Source organism: Brassica napus, chromosome A5 (assembly GCF_020379485.1).
Source record: "Brassica napus cultivar Da-Ae chromosome A5, Da-Ae, whole genome shotgun sequence".
In the NCBI taxonomy this organism is placed as follows: domain Eukaryota; kingdom Viridiplantae; phylum Streptophyta; class Magnoliopsida; order Brassicales; family Brassicaceae; genus Brassica; species Brassica napus.
Window position 1 is genome coordinate 6,096,984 of NC_063438.1, and position 25,938 is coordinate 6,122,921.

Genomic DNA, 25,938 nt, shown 5'->3' on the forward strand with positions numbered 1-25,938 from the left:
AATTTCAGGGGTAGATTCATAAGAAGTATTCTGCTTTAATAATATAGATATACAAAATGGAGAGTAGTATTTAATTATCTGATTATGGAAAGGATGGGAGGCGCTGAAAACGTGGATATGACGACATGTATAATATATACGCAGCAGCTTAGGGTTCTTTTAATTGTATTTAAATGAGATAATTAGATTTATGTGCATTCTCAATTTCTCATGTATCCAATAGTAACAGAATCCATAATATTAGAGTGTTACAATAAGACTGAAGACCACTGGTAGGATGAATAAAGATTGGATCAAACTTGATGAACGTATCCATGGCCTTGAATTTTACACAGAACAAGAACTTGTTCCACAAAAAACTTGTCACATCCTAAGAAAACTTCAAAAAGAGAGAGAGAGAGAGAGAGAGAGAGAGAGAGAGAGAGAGAGAGAGAGAGAGAGAGTGGAATTGTCTCGACAAATGTGGTGAGAGGATCATCAAGGTTCTCGCCTACTTTTCTTTTGTTGGTTAGTTTTTTTTTTTGAGACATAATCTTGAAAAAGGTTTAACCAACAAGAGGAACTTAATGATCCTTTCACTATATTTGTCGTGACAGCTTTTTCTTAGATTCTTCAAATTTTATTTTGCCAAATCGATATCTCATAGATCGATAATGACATTGTTAGCGGATTAGAGTGGAGTTTAAAAGTTCAGATGGACACTGGAACTTTCAAACTATGGACGTGCAACAAAAGTCTCTTGGTCTTACTTGTTGAGATAGAAGGATTACTATAGACAACATCTTGCATGAGAGACTTGAGAGTTTTTTTTTTGCTAAATGGTAAATATCATTTCAGAAATGAATTGCTGAAGCTTACCATATGTGATAAACAAACTATAAGACCTCTAAAAACATACTTCCATGGCAAAAAACAATAAAAACGGGAAGCATAATCAATCGAATTTGAAACCGTTCTACTTTGGAGCGAACATGACATCAAATATTGATACAAACTTGTAGTAAACAGAAAGAAGATTTAGCCGAGACAAGTATGAAAGGAGAGATCTAAGAAACTAGAACACGAAGAGCACGATGTTAGTGGGAAGTGGATTCAACGGCTGCCTGCACAAATTGCTTTTCTCCGAAAATCAGAAACAGACCCGCTCAAGGACTGTCCTTTAGGTCCGGGCTGGGAAAGAACTAAACTCGGATTCCAGCAACAGACGGGACAACACACACCACGGAGACTTGAGAGTCTTTTTGTTTTTTTTTTTGAGACAAATTGCTCAGATCTAATGAATATGACTACAACCTTGATAGATTAGCCAGCTTTTACTTTAAAAATATGAGGGTGGGACGACTCACTAGCGAAAGAAAGTAGGATTAAATGCTTCTTTTTCATTTAGACTAGACACGATCGAATTGAAATGCTCTGTTGAGAAACGTCACTTCAAACCAGAATTTGGTTTAAAAAAAGGACCCGAGACAAAAAAATTAGACCAAACCCCCTTATGTCTGGTTTATTAGACAAAAGCCCTAAAGAGTCAACTAAACCTTCCAAACTCTAAACAGAAACACTTGACAACAAAACCAAACCAGCTCAGGTCCACTTGACAGAGAATCTCCCACATCACATCAATGTCTCTTCCTCTTCGTCAGCACTGCCTAACCCCCACAAAATCTCATCTTTCTCCCCAAAACGCCCTCCCTCGCCGGAGTTTCCTCAAGCTCTCCGACCGTCGTCATACTCAAACTCCCCCTCCACCGCAGCTCACCATCAAAGACCAGAAACCCATTTCTCACAATCGCTCTCTCTACTCACCTTCACTCGTCAGATGCAGCACAGACCACGACGAACCTCAGTCACCGCACGACGAAAAGATCCAAACTTTACAGAAACCCAAGAACGGAAAGAGCTTCTGGGCCGCCGTTAGTCTGATCATCGGAACCGCCGTGGGCCCGGGAATGCTCGGCCTCCCAGCTGCAACCATCAGATCCGGTTCGATCCCATCTACCATAGCTTTACTCTGTTCTTGGGTCTACGTCATCTCCTCTATCCTCCTCGTGGCTGAGCTCAGCTTCGCAGCTATGGAAGAAGACAATGCGTCAGAGGTCAGCTTCACTGGCCTTGCAACTAAATCATTCGGGGATAAGTTTGGAGTCTTTGTTGCTTTTGTCTATGCTTCGCTGAGTTTTGCTTTGATGGTTGCTTGCGTGTCTGGGATTGGCTCTATTGTCTCTCAATGGTTTCCTACAATGAACCCGTTATTAGCCAATGCTATCTTCCCTCTAGTCTCCGGAGTCTTGATCGGTTTCTTCCCGTTCAATGCCATTGACGTCACCAACAGGTGTCTCTGCTTCCTCATGTTGTTCTCTATAACTTCCCTCGTTGCTATAGGTTTGTCCGTGGCTCGGTCCAACGTGTTGGCTTCGTTTGGTCAGTCTTGTTGGAAGGTTTCGGCGGTTTTGCCTGCGGTTCCCGTTATGGTGCTGACGCTGGGGTTTCATGTCATCACTCCTTTTATATGCAATCTTGCTGGGGACTCGGTTTCGGATGCTCGGAGAGCGGTTCTTGTGGGCGGTGTTGTGCCGTTTGTTATGGTGTTGTCGTGGAACCTCATTGTTTTGGGGCTCGCGAGGATCAAACTCCCTGCGGGTTCTTCTTCGGCTGTTGACCCTATCTCGCTTCTTCTGTCTGTGAACCCTTCTGCTTTGTCTGCTGTTCAGGGTTTTGCTTTCTCGGCGTTAGCCACTAGTTTGATCGGATACGCTGTTAGCTTCCCGAAACAGCTTCTTGATACATGGAGGCTTGTGTCTAAACAATCAAATGGAACTGATGGGAGAGCTCGTGATGGATTCGAAGCGGTAGTGATGCTGTTTGTGCTTGGAGTCCCAGCTCTAATTGCAACGTACTTTCCTTCAACGTTTTCGAGGGCTTTGGATTTTGCAGGTGTTTATGCGAACTGTTTTCTCTTTGGTGTACTGCCTCCTGCAATGGCTTATATTCAGCAGTCTAGAAAGAAGCTCAGGTATCTTCTTCTTCCACCCAACCATATACAACTTTGTTTTATTTCTTTATGTCAATTATCTTTGCAAGGAATGATATGAAACCAAAAAGCTTTTGATATTTGCAGGTCATGGGTTCTTCCCGGAGGCAACTTTAGCTTGTTGATCTTATTTGTAATCGCTGTTATACTGGGGATATGGCATTAGAGAGTCATCAAACAGAAATTTTATGTTTGCATTATTCTACGGACATGTGACACGATCTGATTGTGCTAACTAGACTTAGATAAGTAAAAAAAAAAAAACTAATAGCGATTGAGATGATATTGAAGAATTAAAATCTTGAATTTACTAGACAACTACGTGTGCAACTCAGTAATTTGATATTTATTATAGCTATCCTGCGACAAACTAGTGTTGAGTAGGAGACTATTTTTGTCACTGAGGTTACAAGATGAGGAACTATGGGTTGAGGTTAAAGTTTGTCTCCAATATGTTCTGAATTTGATATTTATAGCTATCCTTGCTACAAACTAATGTTGAGTAAGAGACTATTTTTGTCACTGAGGTTACAAGATAAGGAACTATGGGTTGAGGTTAAAGTTTGTCTCCAATATGTTCTGAATTTTGGACAGGGAAGGGAATCAACTTTAAAATGAGGGGTGCAGTGCTGGGACAGGAAAATCATCTGGTCCATACCTTCCGGTTTCGCCTAGAAAGCATGTGAAAGCTCCAGCTTCTTTCCGACATGCTATCTGCAGAATCGAGCAAAGAACGATCAACTATCAGTCATAATGTTCACTTAGTAAGTGAAGAAATGTTCCACATGCTATCTGCAGTTACTGAAGAAATGTTTCGAACCGGAATGGATAACGAATCGAATCAAAATTTATATATTTAAAGTTATAATATTTTAAAAACCTGGGATATTCGATCCTTGTCCACCCCTACCAAAAAAGGACGAACACACACAAGGAAGATGAGCTACTGTTAACGTCAGGCGAATCAAGAGAGTAACTGAAAGAAAGAAATATTTCTGCTTACTGATGTTGCGCCAAGCTGGCATCATCTCCTCCACTGAAACCGAATACAACTAACCGGATCGGTCTAAGAGAATGTTACGAATAACGAGTCGGTTTGAGGGTAATTTGGGAATCACAACGCTAAATATCTTACCTGGCACGCCTACGTGGATTCTCTGCCCTCTCTCTCTCTCTCTCTTTCCAGCAACCAGGGGGAGAGACAAGGCATCAAAGCAGGAAAAACAAACAAAAAAAAACATCCAGAAGAAAAACTCGAGAAAATTACTTAGTTTCTGCGAAAATCTGTAGCTTTTCTGGGAATTTTATATTATTTTCTCTAGGTACTGGGAAAGGAAAAAAAAGCATTAAGGGGTTTAAGGTCTCTTCTGGTGAAATTTCGTATAGAACGTGAATGTCCTGATTCTGAATCTTGGAGATAGAGACAAACGTTAGTGGAATATTATTCTCTGTGTCTGATTCATCTTTGGATCCATGGTGGAGAACTTTCCCAGGATACACATTTCGATTAGGTTCTCTTAGATTTTTTCTAATGATTTTTTCCCGTTTGGAAATCTTCATTCGGGAACGTTTCTAGAAAAATCTAAAAAATATTTGGCCGTGTAATAATGGTACGACATGCTCTTCTCTAAGCTGCATTGTGATTTATTCGTGTTGCTCATTGTTTACCTTATGATCAGGCTGCTTCAGTAAAGGTAGCTTTGGGGTCGTGCGTCTGGGTAGAAGATACAGATGAAGCCTGGCTTGATGGAGAAGTTGTCGAAGCTAACGACGATGTGGTCAAAGTAAAATGCGAAACCAAGACGGTTAGTAGTTCCCTTTTAAATAAATGAGATTTGCTTGGCTCTCAAGCTACATGATGATGATAGGTAGTAGTGAACATAAAGTGCTAATATTTGTTATTTAGGTTACGGCAAAGGTAAATGCTGTCCACCCCAAGGATCCTGAGTTTCCTGAACTTGGCGTCGATGACATGACCAAGCTAGCCTATTTGCATGAACCAGGGGTTCTTCTCAATCTTAAGTCCCGGTACAATGCAAATGAAATTTATGTAAGCATGTAACCTTTTCTTTCATTCCTTTTATGTTAATATTACTGCACAGCTAAGGCTAATTTGTTATTCAAATTGTTAAAGACATACACAGGGAATATACTGATTGCTGTGAATCCCTTTAAAAGATTACCCCACCTATACGGAAACGAGATCATGGAACGGTATAAAGGCTCAGATTTTGGCGACTTAAGCCCGCATCCTTTTGCTGTTGCTGATTCTGCATACAGGTAATCTTCTTGTTTCCTAGATGAAAACGTTTTAACTACCAAATTTTTTGTTGTTTGAGCCTCACAATCATCAAGAATGTTAAAATTTAGAAAAATGATCAACGAAGGAGTGAGCCAGGCGATCTTGGTGAGTGGAGAGAGCGGTGCTGGGAAGACTGAGAGCACAAAGATGCTCATGCAGTATCTTGCATACATGGGTGGTAAAGCTGAGAGTGAAGGACGATCTGTAGAGCAGCAAGTTTTGGAGGTATCTATCTACATATTTTTTTATTAAAGATAGATAGACTTACTGACTGATTTTCACCTCTCTGGAGATGTCTTCTTACATTATATTTTCTGTTTCTGCAGTCAAATCCAGTTTTAGAAGCTTTTGGCAATGCAAAAACCGTCAGAAACAATAATTCAAGGTGGAATGTCTTTCACATTTTCTTGTTTTTTTTTTTCCAGTTTATGTATTTGTTGAAGCGAAAACTTGACATATTAATCTCATATTGCAGTCGTTTTGGTAAATTTGTGGAGATTCAGTTCAATCATATGGGAAGAATCTCAGGAGCTGCTATTAGGACATATTTGCTCGAGAGGTCACGAGTTTGTCAAGTTTCTGACCCTGAAAGAAACTATCATTGCTTTTACATGCTCTGCGCTGCGCCAGAACAGGTAACTATGGTCCCTTCCATGCGTACTTTACATTAGGTTGTACATGTGATATTCATACTTTACAAAACTAGCTTCTGTTATGAGATTTCAGGAAACTGAGCGGTATAAATTAGGGAAACCAAGCACATTCCACTACCTAAATCAATCGAATTGCCATGCATTGAGTGCATTTGATGATTCCAAGGAATACCTAGATACGAGGAAAGCTATGGACGTTGTTGGGATCACCTCTGAAGAACAGGTACTTTCTATCTGATCAGTATTCAGTAATGAGGACAACTCTTCTTACATTTTAACTTTGTAGGATGCAATCTTCCGGGTAGTTGCTGCTATTCTTCATCTAGGAAACATTGAGTTTGTAAAAGGAGAAGAATCAGATGCTGCAGAACCCAAGGACGATAAATCCCGCTTCCATTTGAAAGTGGCTGCAGAGCTTTTCATGTACATTCTTTCAATATTATGTGTTCTTGAATAACAGTTTTCTTGTGTGCTGGAGTTAGAGCCCTTACCTTGTTTATTCATTGCTGGCAGGTGTGATGAGAAAGCATTAGAGGACTCCTTATGCAAAAGGGTAATGGTGACGCGTGGTGAAAGCATTACGAAGTCGCTTGATCCTGGTAGTGCAGCTCTAAGCAGAGATGCTCTTGCCAAGATTGTCTATTCTAAATTGTTTGATTGGTAGGTTAACAATACTTGACTCGACTCATTCCGAAGGGCTTAATATGCTTCTTGGGGTTTTAATTTTTTTAAAGAGGTTACAAACTTATTGCTCTCAGGCTTGTGACAACAATCAACAATTCTATTGGCCAAGACCCCAGTTCAAAATACATTATTGGAGTCCTGGATATATATGGATTCGAGAGTTTTAAGACAAACAGGTGCTTAACCGGTACGCTCTTATATTCTTTAATTGTTAAATATCGTTTTCAGATTTGAATATATGCTCCGTTAATATTATGTTTCAAACAATGAGCTGGTGGTTTATTGCTGAATACCATAGCTTTCAGTTACTTAGCTAGATCTCCCTTTTTTCTTGTGGTTTCTGACAATATTGAAAACAATATTGAAATTATCATTAATTCATTATGGATCGTTCCTTCAGTGGTTCAATTGATAGCAATAATAATGCTTTTGTTACAATTCCAAGGTTGACTTTCTATTTTCACAATTTTTTTGTAGCTTTGAACAGTTTTGTATAAACCTGACAAACGAGAAGCTGCAACAGCATTTCAACCAGGTTGGAGACTGATGTTCTTCTCAGAGTACTGATATTTGATTGATCTGATTTAGTGTTGATCCCTATGCATGTGTTTTTTCTCTTTTACAGCATGTATTCAAAATGGAGCAAGAAGAGTATACTAAAGAAGAGATTGACTGGAGTTACATAGAGTTTATTGATAATCAGGATGTTCTTGATCTTATAGAAAAGGTAATTAGTAGCAGAATAAGTTCCCTAGTAGATCCAGTTTTCAGACATGTTGATTTCCAGTTTCTAATATCACATTGCTTCATGTCAGAAACCTGGTGGCATTATTGCCCTTATCGATGAGGCGTGGTAATGTATCAAACCGTCATTTACTTTCTTTCTTCATTTATTCCCTTTTTACTTTCTTGAATAATACGCTGAGTTTGTGTTTGCCTGATCTACAGTATGTTTCCAAGATCCACACATGAAACACTTGCGCAAAAGCTATACCAGACATTTAACAGCCACAAGCGTTTTACCAAACCAAAATTAGCTCGTACAGACTTTACCATCTGCCATTATGCTGGTGATGTTAGTCATCTTAAATACCTTAGAAGCGTGTGCTTATACATGTCTCTCTTGTAAGTTATTGTCAGAACATGTAAACTCAGTGTGATGATTATCTTCTTGTTCAATTTCAGGTAACTTATCAGACTGAACTATTTTTGGACAAGAACAAAGATTATGTTGTTGGAGAACATCAATCTCTCATGAACTCTTCAGAGTGCTCCTTCGTCTCGTCTTTGTTTCCAAAACCACGAGAGGAATCCTCAAAATCATCCAAGTTCTCATCAATAGGCTCTCAGTTCAAGGTCTGGAGATAATGGATACATTAGAAAAATTCCGCTTATATATATTTTTTTTACTGTGATTCTCATCATGTACTAAAATACAGCAACAACTACAATCTTTGCTCGAGACGTTGAGCACCACAGAGCCGCACTACGTACGCTGTGTTAAACCAAATAACGTTCTTAAGCCAGATATTTTTGAGAACCTTAATGTTCTACATCAACTTAGGTGTGGGGTAAGCTTAATGTCGCATAGAACCTTATATTTTCATCTTTGTAACTGTAACCATTTTACTTGATTTTGTGAAACATCTTTGCGTGGCCTCACCTCAGGGAGTCATGGAAGCCATTAGAATTAGCTGTGCTGGATATCCTACTAGAAAGTCATTCAGTGAGTTTTTAACTAGGTTCCGGATTTTAGGACCAGATGCTACAAACAAAAGGTAGATTCACCTTTTATAACTTCTGCAATTAACCTTTCAAGTTCTTATTCTAGTGCTAATAGAAGTTATGGTTAGACTCATATAAAACTTGTCTGCCTCTGTTTGTGTTTGAAGCTTTGACGAAGTTGATGCTTGCAAAAAGCTACTAGCAAAAGTGGACCTAAAAGGTTTTCAGGTGCGTTTTTATCACACTCTTTTATCTCACAGTCTTCTTGATGGATGATTTTCTTGTGACAAGAAAACAAATTAAGGGTACTAATACTTAACGAATTATGTTACTACATTTATCTTTCAAACTACAGATAGGGAAGACGAAGGTGTTTCTTAGGGCAGGTCAGATAGCGGAGCTGGATGCTCACCGAGCTGAAGCTCTTGGCCATTCAGCAAAGATCATACAGAGGAAAGTCCTTGCTTATCAGTCTCGTAAAAAATATTTGATGTTGCAATCCGCTTCAACTGAAATCCAGGCCTTTTGTAGAGGTAATACATGTTGTATCCCATTAATTTTCTTGGGTTCAGACTTAGTTTCAGGTCTTATTAGTCTTTTCCCACAGGACATGCTACACGTCGTCAGTTTAAGTCCATGAGAAGAGAAGCTGCTTCTCTGAGAATTCAGAAGCAGGCCAGGACTTATATACGCCAGACAGCCTATAAAAGGCTGTGTGTTTCAGCTATTTATGTTCAGACTGGTTTGCGTGCAATGGCTGCTAGAGTTGAACTTCAATACAGGAAGAAGAGAAGAGCGGCAGTCATTATTCAAGCAAGTTTGAAACCTCATTTTGATGACAGTGATCTTTCATTTGTTTTGAGCATCAATAACATGTAAGTTACTGATTCCACAGAGTCAGGTCAGAAGATTTTTGAGTCGGAGGCGGTTTTTGAGAATGAAGAAAGCAGCTATCACCACTCAATGTGGCTGGAGAGTGAAACTTGCACGCCGAGAATTGCTGAAGCTTAAAATGGTTTCTTTACTAAAACTTCTACGAGATGTCATGAATCTTCAACATGTTTGTCAACAAATGATTTCTTTGTCTTCCAGGCTGCTAAGGAAACAGGAGCCCTCCAAGACGCTAAGAATAAGTTAGAAAAGGAGTTGGGAGAACTCACTTCATGTTTAGAGCTTGAGAAACAGATGAGGGTACTAAAGTCACACATAACTTTCCACGCTGAATAAATTGTTTTCTTAAACTATAATACTAGATTGTGTTTCTGTTTATACTCTATGTGCAGATGAAGCTTGAGGAAGCCAAAACTCAAGAAGTTGAGGAGTTGAAAGCAGCTTTGGATGATATGAAACTTCAGCTCGGGGAAACTCAAGAAAGCAAAAGTGAGGAGATCTTGAAGTTGCAGTCCGCTTTACAAGACATGCAATTAGAATTTGAAGAACTTTCTAAGGATCTGGAGATGACGCATGATCTCGCTGCAGAAAATGAACATCTCAAGGTAAGTCCATAAAGTTCATTTTTAAATGTATGCTTATGGTTGCTCTGTTTTACTCTGTTTCCTTATAACTCTTAAGGAGTTGGTGAGCTCATTACAAAGTAAAACTGATGGAACCGAGACCAAAGATAAAGAAACAAGTAAGCTAAGTGAAGGCCAAATAAAACAAGAGGTTCCCGTCATTGACCATGATGTAATCATCAAACTCGAAGCTGAAAATGAACAACTGAAGGTAGAATCTCATGATATTGGTTTTGAAGATTCATTCGAGATTTCAATGTTTCGTATAGATAATCTATATCTCATCAAGCACATTCTATTTCTTAGGCTTTGGTCAGTTCATTGGAGAAGAAAATCGATGCCTTAGATCGAAAACACGACGAAACAAGCTCAAACATGAGAGAGCAGTTGAAGGAAAGCGCTTCATCTGATTATGAGATTGTGAGTGATCTTGCAGCTGAGAATGAACGTCTCAAGGTAAATTTATAAAGATTCCTTTTAGTATTTTCAGACTTGTTTTTCTTATTTAATCTGATGTATGCTACTTCTCAGGCACTGGTGAATTCGTTAGAGAAAAAAAGTATTGAAAACGATGGGAATGATTCACCAAACGAGCAAAAGGAGGGGATACACATGCTGAAAGAAGAAGAGAGGTTAACTGATGATGTTTCAGTTGATAATGAAATGACCAACAAGCTAGCTGCTGAAAACAAAGAGTTATATGTAAGTTTTGTAAGAGATTTATCTTCTCCATTACAAGTTTGTTGGCTATGTCTCAGATTTATTTATTTTTTCCACAGGATCTGGTAGATTTGTTGGAAAAGAAAGTACAAGAAACAGAGAAGAAGTATGAGAAAGCAAGTAAACTTTGTGAAGAGAGGCTTCAGCAGGTTGTAGACGCAGAGACAAAACTAATCGAGTTAAAAACATCTATGCAAATGTAATCAATTTAGATTCTCTCTTCTGTCCAAAGGTAACAGTTACTACATATGCACTACTTATCTACTCTTATATCTTTAGGCTTGAGGAAAAGGTCTCTGACATGGAAGCAGAAGAAAAAATTCTACGACAGCAAGCACTGATTAACTCAGCTTCAAAGAAAATGTCACCCCAGGTGTCATTTTCAGGACCTCCGGTAAAAAAAAACACCTCTATGCAATTTCTCATATCCTTAGAATATTTCAAGAAATGTGTTAACCTCTTTGATTTCACCTACATCTTGCAGCCAATGGAGAACGGACATCATGTAAGTGGTCTAATTTTTAAAATCTGTATGAACTATTCTTACATACACACTTCAATCATTTTTGCTCTTTGTTACAGGTATCATTGGCTCCTATACCTTCAGGAAAGTTTGGGGCAATGTCGTTTAAACGAACTCTCGAACAACAACCACATGTATGTAACTAACATTGTGATACTTCTTTGCATTTGGTTAATTAGTTATGTTCATGTTTTTTTAATGATGCAGGAATACGTTGACGTCCTTCTAAGTTTTGTTTCTCAAAATATCGGTTTCAGCCATGGGAAGCCTGTTGCGGCGTTTACAATATATAAATGTCTCATTCATTGGAAACTATTTGAAGCAGAGAAAACCAGTATCTTTGATCGTATTGTTCCTCTCTTTCGTTCCGCTATAGAGGTAAACATGAAGTCTGCATCAATGTAGTCTAACAGAAACAGTGTTAGATTGAAGTTGACATCATGTTTCTTCTTTATTTCCCTTTTCTAGAATCCGGAAGATAATGATAATTTGACGTATTGGCTAACAAACACATCTACGCTACTGTTCTTGCTTCAAAGAAGCTTGAAAACTCATGGCACAAACGGTGCTAGTGCGAATAAACCTCCTCAGCCGACTTCATTTTTTGGGAGAATGACACAGGTAAACAACATCTTTACTGACTCCAGAAACATATTAATATGGCCATAATGTCGAACATGACTGGCTATGTCTCAGGGTTTCCGTTCTACCTCTTCGGCAAGCCTTTCAGGTGACGTAGTGCAACAAGTAGATGCTAGAGTTCCTGCTTTGCTTTTCAAGCAGCAGCTCACAGCCTACGTTGAAACGATATTTGGGATATTTCAAGAGAATGTGAAGACAGAACTAGAGCCTGTGCTTTCCTCATGCATTCAGGTAGATGTTTTACTAGAAAATCTAATCAAATTTTGAAGATCATGATCTCTGCAAAGAGATGTCAGCTCACTTGTTATAATTCTCGACTAATGGCTCAGGGACTGAAAGATTCATCACATGAGCTCTATGCAGAGAATTTATCAGCTGAGACATCTGAACAGAATTCACCAGCAAAGCCATCAGAAGAGATTCCACCGGACAAGCTGTCTGAAGGTAATTCACCAGCAAAGCCATCTGAAGAGAAGCCGCAGGAAAAGACATCTGAAGAGAATACGGAGGCAAAGACATCTGAAGAGAGTCCACAGGAAAAGACATCTAAAGAGAGTCCACAGGCAAAGACATCTGAAGAGAATCCACCGGCAACGGCATCCGCAGAGAATTCACCAGAGAAACCTTGGCAAGGCATCATAGATCTTTTGAATCGGCTTCTCGGCACATTGAAGAAAAACTACGTAAGAACTTTTCTGTATTCGAGGGTAATGTGATTGTATCTACTCAATGTCCTCTCTGAACAACTTCTTGTTACAGGTTCCGATGTTTCTAACTCAGAAGATATTCAGCCAAACCTTCCAAGGCATCAATGTTCATGTCTTTAACAGGTATCAACCTTTAACGGGGGTGAAAATAACATATTCCACACTATCAACCATTAAACTGAAAGCTGTAACAAAACTAATGCAGCCTTCTGGAGCGAGAATGCTGTACATACCACATGGGCAAAAAAGTGAATGCTTGGTTTAATGAACTAGAGGCATGGTGTAGCCAGGCAACTGAAGAGGTAAGTGTATTTGTCTAAAATGATCTTAGAAACCAAACACTGAAACTATATTCTCCTGAATGCAGTTTGTAGGGTCTTCATGGGAAGAACTCAAACACACAAGACAAGCCGTGGTGCTCCTGGTCTGTCTTTTAAGAACCAACTTTACAGAAACTTTAAGTAGCATTACAACACTCTCTCTTCTTTCTTTGTCCTGAATATATCACCTGATTCCTCTTACAGGTTACAGAACAGAAGTCCACAATTATATATGATGATCTTACCACTAACCTCTGCCCGGTAACTACTCTCTCCTTCTCTGATCTAAAACATTCATTTCAAGATTAAAAAAAAAAAATAGAAAGATGCTTGGAGCATGGTAATAGTCACACCCTCTTCACTCTTTCTTTAATCTCTCAGGCTCTTAGTACTCAGCAACTGTATAGAATATGTACCTTCTGCAAAATTGATGACAACGAGGATCAGAATGTATCTCCAGACGTATGTTTCCTCTCTACACCTGTCAAGCAAACCATAAAATCTCCATATATCATTTCATTACCTGGTTCAATGTTTTCTATCGATGATGCAGGTGATTTCCAACTTGAAACTTCTAATAACAGATGAAGACGAAGACAGCCGTTCGTTCTTGTTAGACAATGATTCCAGGTATTAAAAAATATTAAGAAGACGATTAAATATCTCCAGTTATTCAGACCATAATTAACCTCATGAACATTGTCTTTGTGAAACTCAGTGTCCCCTTTGCAGCCGATGAAATCTCCAACTGTATGGAAGAAAAAGAATTTGCCAACGTAAAGCCAGCGATCGAACTCGCTGATAACCCTAACTTCCAGTTTCTAAAGGGCTGAGACCTATTTCTTCATTTTACCACTGATTTTGATGAAACCAAATTGTACAGTAGTCGCTTGCACAGATTTACGGTATGTAGAATCCCATAGGATGGTTAGGTTTAAAGCCAGCGAGTACTCTACTTGTAAGGCAATAAACTCTTTTTGTAGAGCAAACTGTGTAACGTTTGCTGTTGGAGAATTGTAGACACCATTAGTGAGTAAAAGATTCACAGAATATGTGTCTTGTAATATTTTTAGTTTGGATGATGTTTTTGCAATTTTCTGAAAGTCTAAAACGAAGTATCAAGACATCAGTCAAAAGTTTAATCATCCAATCATCACAAATTTCAAATCCGTATACAGTGTTTACACAAAGGTGTAAAGACAAGTTCAATGAACGTTCTCACTTCTTAGTTATACTCACTCCAAAAAATGTAGATATCTTTATATTAATTTTAAGTTTTACTATTGTGTAACAATTGGTGTTTTATAAATTTTTGATAATTAGTTGAATTAGTTTTTATTTATATTTTAATACTTTTTTAAGAAAAAAATGAATGTCTTGTGCTTTTAATCAATTTTCTAAAAAGAAGATTTTTATAGTTATGATTTTTGGAAGAGTAGTTAAGAATTTTTATTTCATAATACTCTTAATTATTACTCCTATTTATTAGTAATTAAAAATAGTGGGAAGGGATTAATTACCAACGGTGAAATCACCTGAGGGCCGAGACTGAGAAGGCATGAAAGCGGACCAATAAAATCCGGAAAACATGAGAATCTGAGCACATGGAATTCCCATACCCTTACAGTTATTATAGTTATGGTATGGAGTTAGTTTGCATTTATCACTTACCCTTCTTCTTTTGTCCCTTTCTCCCATTCCATAATATACATGCACTATATGTATGTGTGTGCAATGACTTATTTGATAACAAATATTGTGAACCAAGTGTTTTTAGTTCAGTTTTGAATTTCTTGGATTTAAGCCGACGTCACAAATGGAACAGGAGGTAAAAAACTATATTATCTTATCATCAGAGCCAACTCAGAACACAAGCCACCTAAACCGTTGATTACGAAGATATTTTTATTTTACTTTTTATTAGTGTTTTTAAATAAATAAACTTAAACAATTTTAGTTAGAATAATATTTGTTAGGAATTTTTAGTCAAAACAGTTTCAAAGATATTTTTTTTTTTGGATTTTGTTTGATATAAAAGACCAACATATGCAAATGAAAACACTGAGAACATCGTATTTGAATCTTGAAACTTCTTTACAAAATGGTATTCATTTAAACGTAGTTGGTGATTATTTGTTTATGCAATTAAAGATTATCCAACAACTAATACTAATAGAAATCGATAGCCTATTGAAATGCTTGATTTTTTTTTTTTTGAAAAATAGAGAAATGTTATCAAACATAAATATTTATTATCACATATTGGTAACCCTTCCGGTATTAGTCACTACTCACCACAGTCGAAAACGTAACTACATGAGTTTAATAGGTGATTTTATAGAAAATGCAAGAATAGCTTTATTTCAACATTAACTATTTTAAATTTCATTGTTTTTACAAACAGTTTCTTTGTATTATGAAAATTTAAATTATTATTTTTGTGATCTTGGATACTCTAATATAAATAAAAGAACATAGTTTTAAATTCGATTTTTTCAAACCATTACTTCATTACTTTAAAACAGTCTTACAAACTAGACATATAGTTTTTAGCTGTAAACATAGCTTCTTTGGCGAATCCATCAGCCGCTGCGTTGCATTGAATTCCCAGATGTGGGATACTTTATCTTTAATAAGAGATAAAATTAAAAGAAATAGATGATATGGTAGAACTCAGCACGGCAATGTCATGAAATATCCTTTTGAAAGCAATCACAGACTTGTTTCCTGTGATAAGATTGATGAAACTTTTAGAGTCAGAGTAGCAGATCACTTCCTTGATCCCTTTGGCCACAACCGCTTCCAATCCTGCCTTCAGTGCATTTGCTTCAGCAACTAAAACAGAGGCTACAACATCACATGACGTTGAGTTTTCAATTCGTTTAGAGTAGTGTAAAACGTTATACCGGTACTGCTTATCATATGGTGACTATAATTTTGGAACATAGGTGACTATATTTATAATGCAGCCACATATATTTATGTGTCTGCATTATTCATCTAATATATGTGTATATAGTTGATAAAAAAAACACATATACATCACTATGCATTTATATTCTCTCGTCTTTTGTCTTTAGTCTTTCAGTATCAATGTTCTAGAAAAGTTGATGAAAGTTGGTCAGCTAAATGAATGTTTTCAGTATTTAAAATCTTACAAGATAATATACTAAAGAAAGATACAATATCGTGTTTTTAGTTTAAGTACATATATATGTGTCATGTGTGTGTACTTTAGACTTGCATTTTAGATTTTTGTTGATGATCATTCTACATTGTCTAAACGGAAAATGAGATATGCTCCAATACTATTAAAACTTATCACAGTTACTACCAATTTACATATTGTTTATAGGGCCTTTTCACCAATTCCGTAATGCTAAACATAATCTATACCCAATCAATAATATGTTGGTCAAACAAGCCGTAAACCATAAATAGAGAAATTACGAGAACCGCTAGTTTAGGAATATTTTCATGTTACCCATTAGATACTCCAAACATTTAAAATCAGTAGAGAAATATTTATCGTGTTATGATAGTGCATGAAATCGGGTTGCTACCAAAGCTATATTGAAAATAGTAACATGGGTTTTGGCTCTCATAATTAAGTAGAATTGTTTAATCAAGATACTTGATTAAGAGAAGCTGACTATCACCAAGATCTGATTATTGTCAGAAAATCTAAAAATGGTGGGTATTATATAAAAATGTTTCGGAAATTCCTTTTTCGCAATCATTAATTCTTTGGCGCCAAAACTCCGATATAATAGTACTAGTTTTTTTTCTTTCTAAAACGGTATATTGTAAGTTGTTTATATACAGAACGCATTACGATCACACAATAATTTTCAAGTAATAATTTGTCAAATTTCGTCGAAAATTTCCGATGGATATTTAGTTATGTTTTTTAAGTAGTAAAACTGTTTACTAGATCTTGGTAGCTTTCAAATAACAGCAACTCATTTCCTTAGTTATATTACTTCAAAAATAAAAATAGAACTATTTATCGATCGTATAAATAGTTTCGTCATCCTAGGAGAGCCATAAGTGTATAAAGTAACAAAACCTAAGTTCATCTATGTAAGTAAGTCCGAGCATTTTATCCGGATTAGGAAAACTAACCTGATACTATTCATAATAACTAGATCAATACTCTGAAATAGCCGAACCAGAATAAAAAAAAAACGGACAAATATAGAATATATATAAATATTAATTATAGATATACATATAAAATAACTAAATTTATAAATATAATTTAAATATACTTACATATCAAAAAGTATTTGAAAAAATAAATTATACAAAGTATCCAAAATTATCCAAAAATGTCTAGATATTTTTATCCTGAAATAATCTGAATTACCTTAAAATATAATCCAAATCATCCAAATTACGCGATATTTTACCAGAATATCTGATATTTTTATCTGAATTACCTAAAATAATTGAACCGAACCGAATTGTTTGGTATCCTAGAATTTCCCGGTTATTTTTTATATTAAAATAAGTAAAATAAGTATCCAAATCAATTCGAACCCAAAACTATCCAAATCTATCTGAACCAAAAAAATTGAAGATTTCTATATGGATCCTCTAATCCCTTGTCCCAACTATTTGATATGATCTAAAATAGGCGAGCCGAATCCCGAATTGCGAAGGCTTAGTGTAAGTGTGAAACTATTGTTCAGGGACGTCATATGCATGCATCTACATACCTTTTTCCTTAGATTTAACTTAGGAATGCTAGATTTTTGCGAGAAAACGGTTCCCGATTCAGCTCCACTATGTCACTCATCGATCGAGGTTTCATCCTGAGTAAATCTTCTTTCCTAAATCATGTATGATGATTAATTTCTTACGCAAAACAATTCTTTATTATCGATGTGAATAATTTAAATAATTTATAATAGGATAGATTGGAGAGTATTTACAATTTTCGAACTGAATCTTAATCGTAATATGTGAACTCAACAATTCCATCAGATTCTATTGTTTTCAATTTTCATTACAACGATAAAGTTAACAGTATCCCAATATCAAAAGTTAGTTAGCACACTGTAAGTTTTTTTTTCTTTTGATTTTGGGGGTATTTAAATCCAAAGGTCTCACAAACTTTTTGGGGACCAGTCCACCAATGATAGGTAAGTTCGGTTGCTCTTTATGAGAGTTAGTATCCACGTTGTGTAACCACAAATATGGATAAATCTAAGTGGTATGTTTCAAATTCGAGACATTTAGCATCTTTCTGAGTCTGTTGTATCACCCGATCACATCCACATGATATTTTTAGTATGAGTTGCTAACATGAAAGATTTATATGAAATTCGATCTCTATCTTCTTCCATCAACGAACTGCTAATTGTTTTACCATAACAATAGTAATAATTGTTTTTTCAAAAAAAAAAAAATACTAATAATTGTTTTGTTTCGATATACGTAAAATTAAATCAAATTGCAACCATTTATCGGGCCCGCATTATGCATGCATGCACCAGTATTGGGGTTTTGAATCTCGAGAGCATAACCTCGAATGGTGAAATGAGTTAAGAGGTGTTATCTACTGCATAATTATCACAGTACTATATATTTAAGAGAAATTGGACCGTATGACAAGGAAAAAAAGCCTAATTTACCAAATAACCAATTTTCCTAATTTTTCTATACACACCGTCATATATATATATAATAATATAGTATTGTCTCTTCTTGTAACCGGCGTAACCTGCAGAAAAAACAATTAAAAAATAATTATTATGTGTAAAAGACTAAAAGTAAATCGTGGTTTAATTGTCTTCACATCGTCATCGACATCGAGTTGCTCCACAATTCCACATCGTCATCTCCGTCGGATTCACCAATTTTTTCTTTATTACTCATTGGTTGCAAGCCCGCGCTCAACTACTCTTCTGGAATTGTCGGACACACCACGTTGTTATATAGTTGCAGCGGTGAATAGTGCGAAGCCGTACCCATTCCAATTCCAATCATCGATTCTTCTCAGATCTCTTTAGTTCCGTCACGTTCTCAGGTTTTAACCTTCGATTCTCTTCATCTCCTGTAATTTTATTTCATATTTGCGCTATACTGTGAACTAAGGTACTCTTTTAGTAAATCTACAGTCTCGTTGCCGTTGCATGTCGTATCTGCTTTTCTGGAACGAAGTTCTCCAACTGATTTAGGGGTTGGGTGATTTGGGGTTGGGATTTCCCCAGCTGTTCTTAGTCTTTGTTAAATTTGAATTTTGTTTTCCTAGCGAATAGCATCTGCGATAGATAGGTTTGTCTGTATTGACATAGTATGATATCTTTCGTTCCTATTCTATTTGAGATGGTATAGGTTAGCATGCGTGTGAACATAGTATGAGATCATTCATTACTATTCTAGTCGACATGGTCTAGTATAACTGTATGTAAACATATTTTATTTGAGATGGAATTGAGTGGTTGCTACTGCAGTATTTTGTATTCCATTCAATTTATTTGCATTGAGTACTCTGTCCTAACCGTGTTTACCTCCTACCTTCATCCTTCAGATCTGGCATGGACGATTTAAAGCTTGCGAGTAGATTGTTTGAGATAGACTTTGAACCCACTGGAAACAAAAGTTTTAACAACTATTTCAACCTCTGTTATCGCCATACCCATCCGCACATGTGCGCTTCTACATAACACATTTATTCTGTTAGAGCATCTATTATATGTTTCTATTATATTTTGATCATGTAAAATGAAAAATCATCTTATTTGCATTCATGCTATAAATTGAAACGTTTAATATCACTTTATTTTGCTTCTGAATTCATATAATTTAATACTTGCGTATTTTGATATATGGGTTGGAGTTTATATTTTCGTGTAGGGTTTCGTGATGATTGGATAGGGTTTAGTTTCTGGAATATTGGGTTCACCATTGGGAAAGCAATACTTGTTTCTATTCTGGTTGGATATGGAATAGAACACTTCTGAACTTTCATATCATGTGTTTTAATTTTGGTGATATAGAATTGGCATATTACATAATATAATATAATATAATATAATATAATTTAATACTACATACCATTATGTATTTTTTAGATTTTGATATATGAGTTTAGGGTTTATATTTGGGTTAGGGTTTAGTTATTAGATTTTAGGGTTTAGTTTTTATCTGATATGGAATAAAACTTAGATGATATGGAATATAACTCTCGATGCTTATGCATGTGATTAATAAAGTTATACGTGGATGGCTTTTCCTTCTTTCAAAAAACCACAAATACATACCTCCAGTATTATAAGAGGTGGATTTAATTTCCCGAAGGTTTGGTTTGCCTATGTTTTGGGGTTTATATTTACCTAACTTGGGTTTAGTGTTTAATGTCAAGTGTTCTATTAGCATCCTCATTAGCTTTGTATTTCATGTTGCTCATGAGGACTGTAAATACATGTCTCTAGTATTATGGAAGGTGGATTGGGGTTTATATTTCCCTAAGTTGGGTTTAGTGTTTACTGTCAAGTATTCTATTATCATCCCATTAGCTTTGTATTTCATGTTGGTCAAGCCTGGATCGACTATGTACACAGTACCATTTTAAATAGTACGGGTCAGATAGAATATAAGTCTTCTCGTAATGAACTGTGCGACTGTGTAAGTAATCCTATAAGACACATTTATAATTATTAACTTACACATATATACTTTAGCATATGAAATTAGATTTACAGTGATACTATTCTACTCAAACTAGTATGGAATGCTTGCAATCGGTATAGAATATACATTAGCTTGGGTTTAGTGTTTACTGTCCCTATTAACTTTGTATTTCATGTTGTTCATGAGGACTATAAATACATGTCTCCAGTATTATGGAAGATGAATTGGGGTTTATATTTCTCTAACTTGGGTCTAGTGTTCACTGTCAAGTATTCTATTACCATTCCATTAGCTTTGTATTTCATGTTGGTCAAACATGGATCGATTGTGTACATGGTACAATTTTAAATAGTACGGGTTAGATAGAATAGAAGTATTCTCGTAATAGATTGTGCGACTGTGTACGTTTACCCCTATAAGACTTATAATTATTAACTTACTCATTTATACTTTAGCATATGGAATAGTTCACCGCTAAATAAAATAGTATACTTCAATTTTTTTTATTAGTAGTTGTTAAATGGAAATTATCTTTCTTTGTAGTCCTTAGAAATATAAGACGGTCTACTATCACTTTCTTTAGCTTAAACATTGATTGTGTCAATGGTTTCTATTTCTAAGTTGTGTTTAGTGATTTAGTTCATTAGTTTATTTCTCAATTTTCAGTGTTGCTGCTCTTTCAATCAGAATTGAATTTACAGTGATACTATTCTACCCAAATTAGTATGGAACGCTTGCAATCGGTATAGAATATACGTTTCATTATCTTCTATTTCGCCGTTTTATTTCACGCGCTTCCAAAATTCGCTCATTGTTATTTTGAGTCACAGAATCACCACATCGTTTTTTATGTGAAGGAATCGGGTACCTATTACTAACAAGGGTATAACCAGTTAGAATGATGGCAAAAAGACAGTCACTATATTCTATCAAAATCATGTCTATTCTCTTGATTTTCTTCTGAAATATAGCTATTAAGCCAATAAACCCTATATATAACCATTGTTATTGTCTTTCACTGATCTTGGGGGAAATTTCACCATTTTGGGTGGATTCAAATGCATGTTGTCATATATATATAAGCAGATATAGATTTTGTATGGATGATGGTATACATATAAGTCAAAGGGTTAATTTTACTAGTAAACCCTTTCACAAAATGTGTTAATTTTACTTTTATGAGGGAAACATTAACAGAAACAAACAAGCTTCTTTTTTGGTAAAATGTTAAATGAAAGCAGCTTCTTCTAATCATTGTGTTGAGTTATTGTATCATCATGATGCATTATTATGACATTTCATTGCAGCATTGAAAGAGGAATTGACCAAATTAAATAAATATTAACATTAATGAAGACCCATATTTTAGACTACGTCACATGTATATATCTCATCTTTCTCTTTCAGTTTCATACGTATCTAATCTAACCCTAGATTTGGTTTATGCACTGATGATCTGTGTAGATATTCTTAAAACATTCCAAATTTATAATTTTGTAACAGATAACACAGGGAAATGTCATAACTTTAGTATGATTTTCTTCCGACCAAACACTTAACGTCTAATGGCCGGATTTAAACGCTCAGTTATGTAAGTTGTTAGAAGCATAAGAGAAGTCTTTTTTTATGAAAATAAAACAATAGCCAACTCAAATGGATCGGACCCTTTCATGATCTTCTCCTTTTCCCTTACTTTACATATTTTTTTCATATTTTAGACTTGACTCGAATCTTACATTTTGAAAAAATGAGAGGTGAAATATTCATTCTAAATATTGGTGGCTCAACTAGTGAAAGACGTTATTTTACAGTTGTCGATTATAAAATCAATTTATTTTTTTGGTATTACATAGGTTTGCTTCTTATTAAACCGTTGTCTATAGTAAAAATAAGAAAACATCGATCTCCAATCTACTACATTCGAAATGTCTCTCAAAAGTTTTAGTTGCAAACCCATACAATCAGAAAAATATCTAAGGGAAACTAAGACGCGAAAACCAAGCTTCTTACATCATCTCAAGAGAAAAACTATGTTTACAATTTTTTTAACAGAAAATAGCCATAAAAACCTTAAACTTTCAAATTAAAACAAAAAAACTTTGAACTCATGTTCGAACAAAAACATACTCCAACTTTTAAATATCAGCTTTAACTCTCATTTTATGTTGATCAGGTCATTTTAGAAACTTGAAAGTCAACTGTTTAACCCGTAAACGTCTGTTAATTAAACAATGTCATTTTAAAAACCGATTAAACATTAATGAAATGATGTTGTCTTACATCTGTAAACATTTAAATCATCCCCTTTTTCGCGAAACCTAAGTTTTCTAATTCTCTAATCTCTCAGTCTTCTAATCTCCAAAACACATAGCCATTGATAATGCAAAAGATGGCTAGAAAGATGGGGTACTTCGGGTACGTCGTAGTGAGAGATCTTAAGTCGAAAGTGTTAGGGAAGCTACAATTAAACAAAGTCGATGAAGAAGATGATAATGAAGATGATAGTGAGACTAATGAGAATAATAATGAAGCTGAGAATAATGATATTGGTGTTGAAGACAAATTTCTAAGCAAACATTTATGGTTTAATAGTTGACTTTCCGAGTTTTTAAAATGGTTGAGTCAACACAAAATAAAAGTTAAAATGTCCAACATTTAAAAATTAAAGTATTTTTAGGCTCAACACATGAGTTGAAGGATTTTTTGCTTTAATTTGAAAGTTCGGGATTTTATTGGTTGTTTTCTACTCTTTTTGATAAAAAATTGTGACATGAATAATCAATCATACAGTATTATTATAAGTTTTTCTCAAACGAGATTCTATAAAAGTTGAAAGGAACCGAAATAATTCAGTAAGCAAATGGCAACAACCTCAATGTAATAGTTTTCTATGAATTTCATTCTTAAGCCGCTACAAGCTTATCATTTGAAGATTTTTGAAGTTAAACTAAAAGACTATACTAATCAAGTTTTTTTTTTTGTATATTCGAATACAAAAGGCCAATTTGCTTGAAACTCTTCTCTATTTAAACTCTTTATTCTCAGTCCAAATAGACACAAACCAAATCCACATCTTTTCTTGCCCTAAAACTCGTCCCGCAAACAAGACAAGTATATATAACACTAAACACTCCCAAAAAGATGTGTACTAACCAGAACACAAATTGTGTCAGCATCTCAAGTATGCTTCCAAACTTCACCCCGAAGGAAGACGACATGTTCTCCCGGCGTTGCATCTGGGTTAACGGGCCGGTAATCGTCGGGGCCGGTCCATCGGGCCTAGCTGTTGCCGCCAGCCTAAAACGCCAAGAAGTTCCTTATATAATCCTCGAGCGAGCTAACTGCATAGCCTCTCTGTGGCAAAACAGAACATATGATCGTCTCAAGCTTCATCTTCCCAAACAATTCTGTCAATTACCCAATCTACCCTTCCCCGATGACTTCCCGGAATATCCAACGAAGTATCAGTTTATTCAGTACCTTGAGTCATACGCAACCCACTTTGATATCCAACCTAAGTTCAACGAGACTGTACAGTCAGCTAAATACGACAAGAGGTTTGGGCTGTGGAGGGTCAAGACTGTTTCGAGGAAGGGGCTGCTTAGTTCTTGTGAGTTCGAGTATATTTGCAGGTGGCTGGTGGTGGCAACGGGAGAAAATGCTGAGAAAGTGGTTCCAGAGTTTGAGGGTTTAGAGGATTTTTGTGGTGATGTTCTTCACGCTAGTGATTATAAATCCGGCGAAATGTACCGTGGAAAACGAGTTCTGGTTGTTGGATGTGGAAACTCCGGCATGGAGGTCTCTCTTGATCTATGCAACCACGATGCAAGTCCGTCAATGGTCGTTCGTAGCTCTGTAAGTAAAAATAAAATAAAAATCAGTAAATAAACCTGTAGGCCATGCACATCAAATATTTTCAAATTATAGTATTTCATCAAAAATAATAATATCTTAATATAAATTTTGAAAGACTGTTTTATTAAAATATTTATTATTTTTGTTGAGAAATTTTAGTTGAGAGATGTTATTATTTTTCAAATATCTCTCAACTAAAATAATAATAATAATTTTCAAATATCTCTCCACTAATATTTTGAAGACTATTACAAGTTGGTTCTTAGTATTTACTCTATTACTGTTTTTTGTTTTTTGGAACTTTATATTTACTCTGTTGTTTTTATATGATGGAATAGGTTCATGTGTTGCCGAGAGAGATTCTTGGGAAGTCTACATTTGAAATAGGTGTAACAATGATGAAATGGATGCCGGTTTGGCTCGTGGATAAGACTCTGCTCCTTCTCACCAGGTTAAGTCTGGGGAATACGGATAAGTACGGCCTTAAGAGGCCGGAACTTGGACCGTTAGATCTGAAGAACACCGCCGGTAAAACTCCAGTTCTAGATGTCGGAGCCTTTTCTAAAATCAAATCAGGAAAGATCAAAATCGTTCCCGGAATCGTCAAGTTTGGGCCCGGGAAGGTTGAGCTAGTGGATGGCCGAGTTTTGGAGATAGATTCAGTCGTTCTTGCGACTGGTTACAGAAGCAATGTCTCTTCATGGCTTAAGGTAGACAAAACATAAACATTATATTTTCTAAAAGAAAACATAAACATTATATTTTATATGATTAATGTGTTCATGGGAGGGAATTACCGTTAGTGACAGTTGAGAGACGTTTGATTGATAGGGAATATTTTAAATACTAAAAGTGTTGTTTGGTGTATTGTTACGAAGGAGAACGACTTGGCGGAGATTGGGATAGAGAAGAACCCGTTTCCAAAAGAGTGGAAAGGGGAGGCTGGATTGTATGCGGTGGGGTTCACGAGAAGAGGACTCTCAGGTGCGTCGCTTGATGCCATAAGTGTGGCTCATGATATTGCTAATGCGTGGAAAGAAGAAACTAAGCAACATATTAAATCTGTGGCTGCTCTTCACCGTCGTTGTATCTCACAGTTTTGAATTTTAACCAATTAAGAGGTTAAGAATGGGAGAAAAGAGACAGCTGAAAGTGTTTTCTGATGTGAAAAAAAAGAAAGGGAAAAAAAGATAAAGCCCACTCCCTGGAAGAAACCCACACCAAAATAAATAATTGTAATCGCATTTTGGGGGGGGGGGGGGGGGTTTCTTTTGTTGTAAGGAAGATGTGGCTTCTCATTTCCATATTGTATACTCTTACATTTCGACTTATCTTCTGTTGGTAATGTGTTTGATTAGTTGTTATCATATTTGCAGATATAAAAGTCCCTTTTATTTGAAAACATTTCTACCGTTTCAGAGAACTGTCCTAGAAAGTTTTAAAACTTGATTAGATAATATCATAATATGAACAAGATCCATGTCAAAATTCAGTTTGGTGTGAATAAAACAAAACAGGAATACATTCCTCAATAAATGAAATGTGTATGCATCATTTTTCTTAGTATACAATGAGAAGTAACAGAGATAAAAAGAAGATACACTTGAAGGTTCTAAAATGCTTG

At 35.8% G+C, this 25,938-nt stretch overlaps 2 protein-coding genes and 1 pseudogene across 2 annotated transcripts; all 3 read left to right on the forward strand.

Annotated features, from left to right (window-relative positions):
* The first annotated feature begins 1,323 nt into the window (after positions 1-1,323).
* On the forward strand, positions 1,324-3,893 carry LOC106367472 (tyrosine-specific transport system 2). Its single transcript, XM_013807254.3, has 3 exons — positions 1,324-3,010; positions 3,116-3,213; positions 3,623-3,893. The coding sequence occupies exons 1-2, from the start codon at positions 1,620-1,622 to the stop codon at positions 3,192-3,194; spliced, it is 1,470 nt and encodes a 489-aa protein (XP_013662708.2). The 5' UTR covers positions 1,324-1,619; the 3' UTR covers positions 3,195-3,213; positions 3,623-3,893.
* A 781-nt stretch (positions 3,894-4,674) lies between these two features.
* On the forward strand, positions 4,675-13,943 carry LOC106367471 (annotated as a pseudogene).
* Positions 13,944-23,182: 9,239 nt separating this feature from the next.
* Positions 23,183-25,417, forward strand: LOC106364745 (probable indole-3-pyruvate monooxygenase YUCCA7). Its single transcript, XM_048780741.1, has 3 exons — positions 23,183-24,314; positions 24,653-25,024; positions 25,193-25,417. The coding sequence occupies exons 1-3, from the start codon at positions 23,601-23,603 to the stop codon at positions 25,415-25,417; spliced, it is 1,311 nt and encodes a 436-aa protein (XP_048636698.1). The 5' UTR covers positions 23,183-23,600.
* Positions 25,418-25,938: the final 521 nt, after the last annotated feature.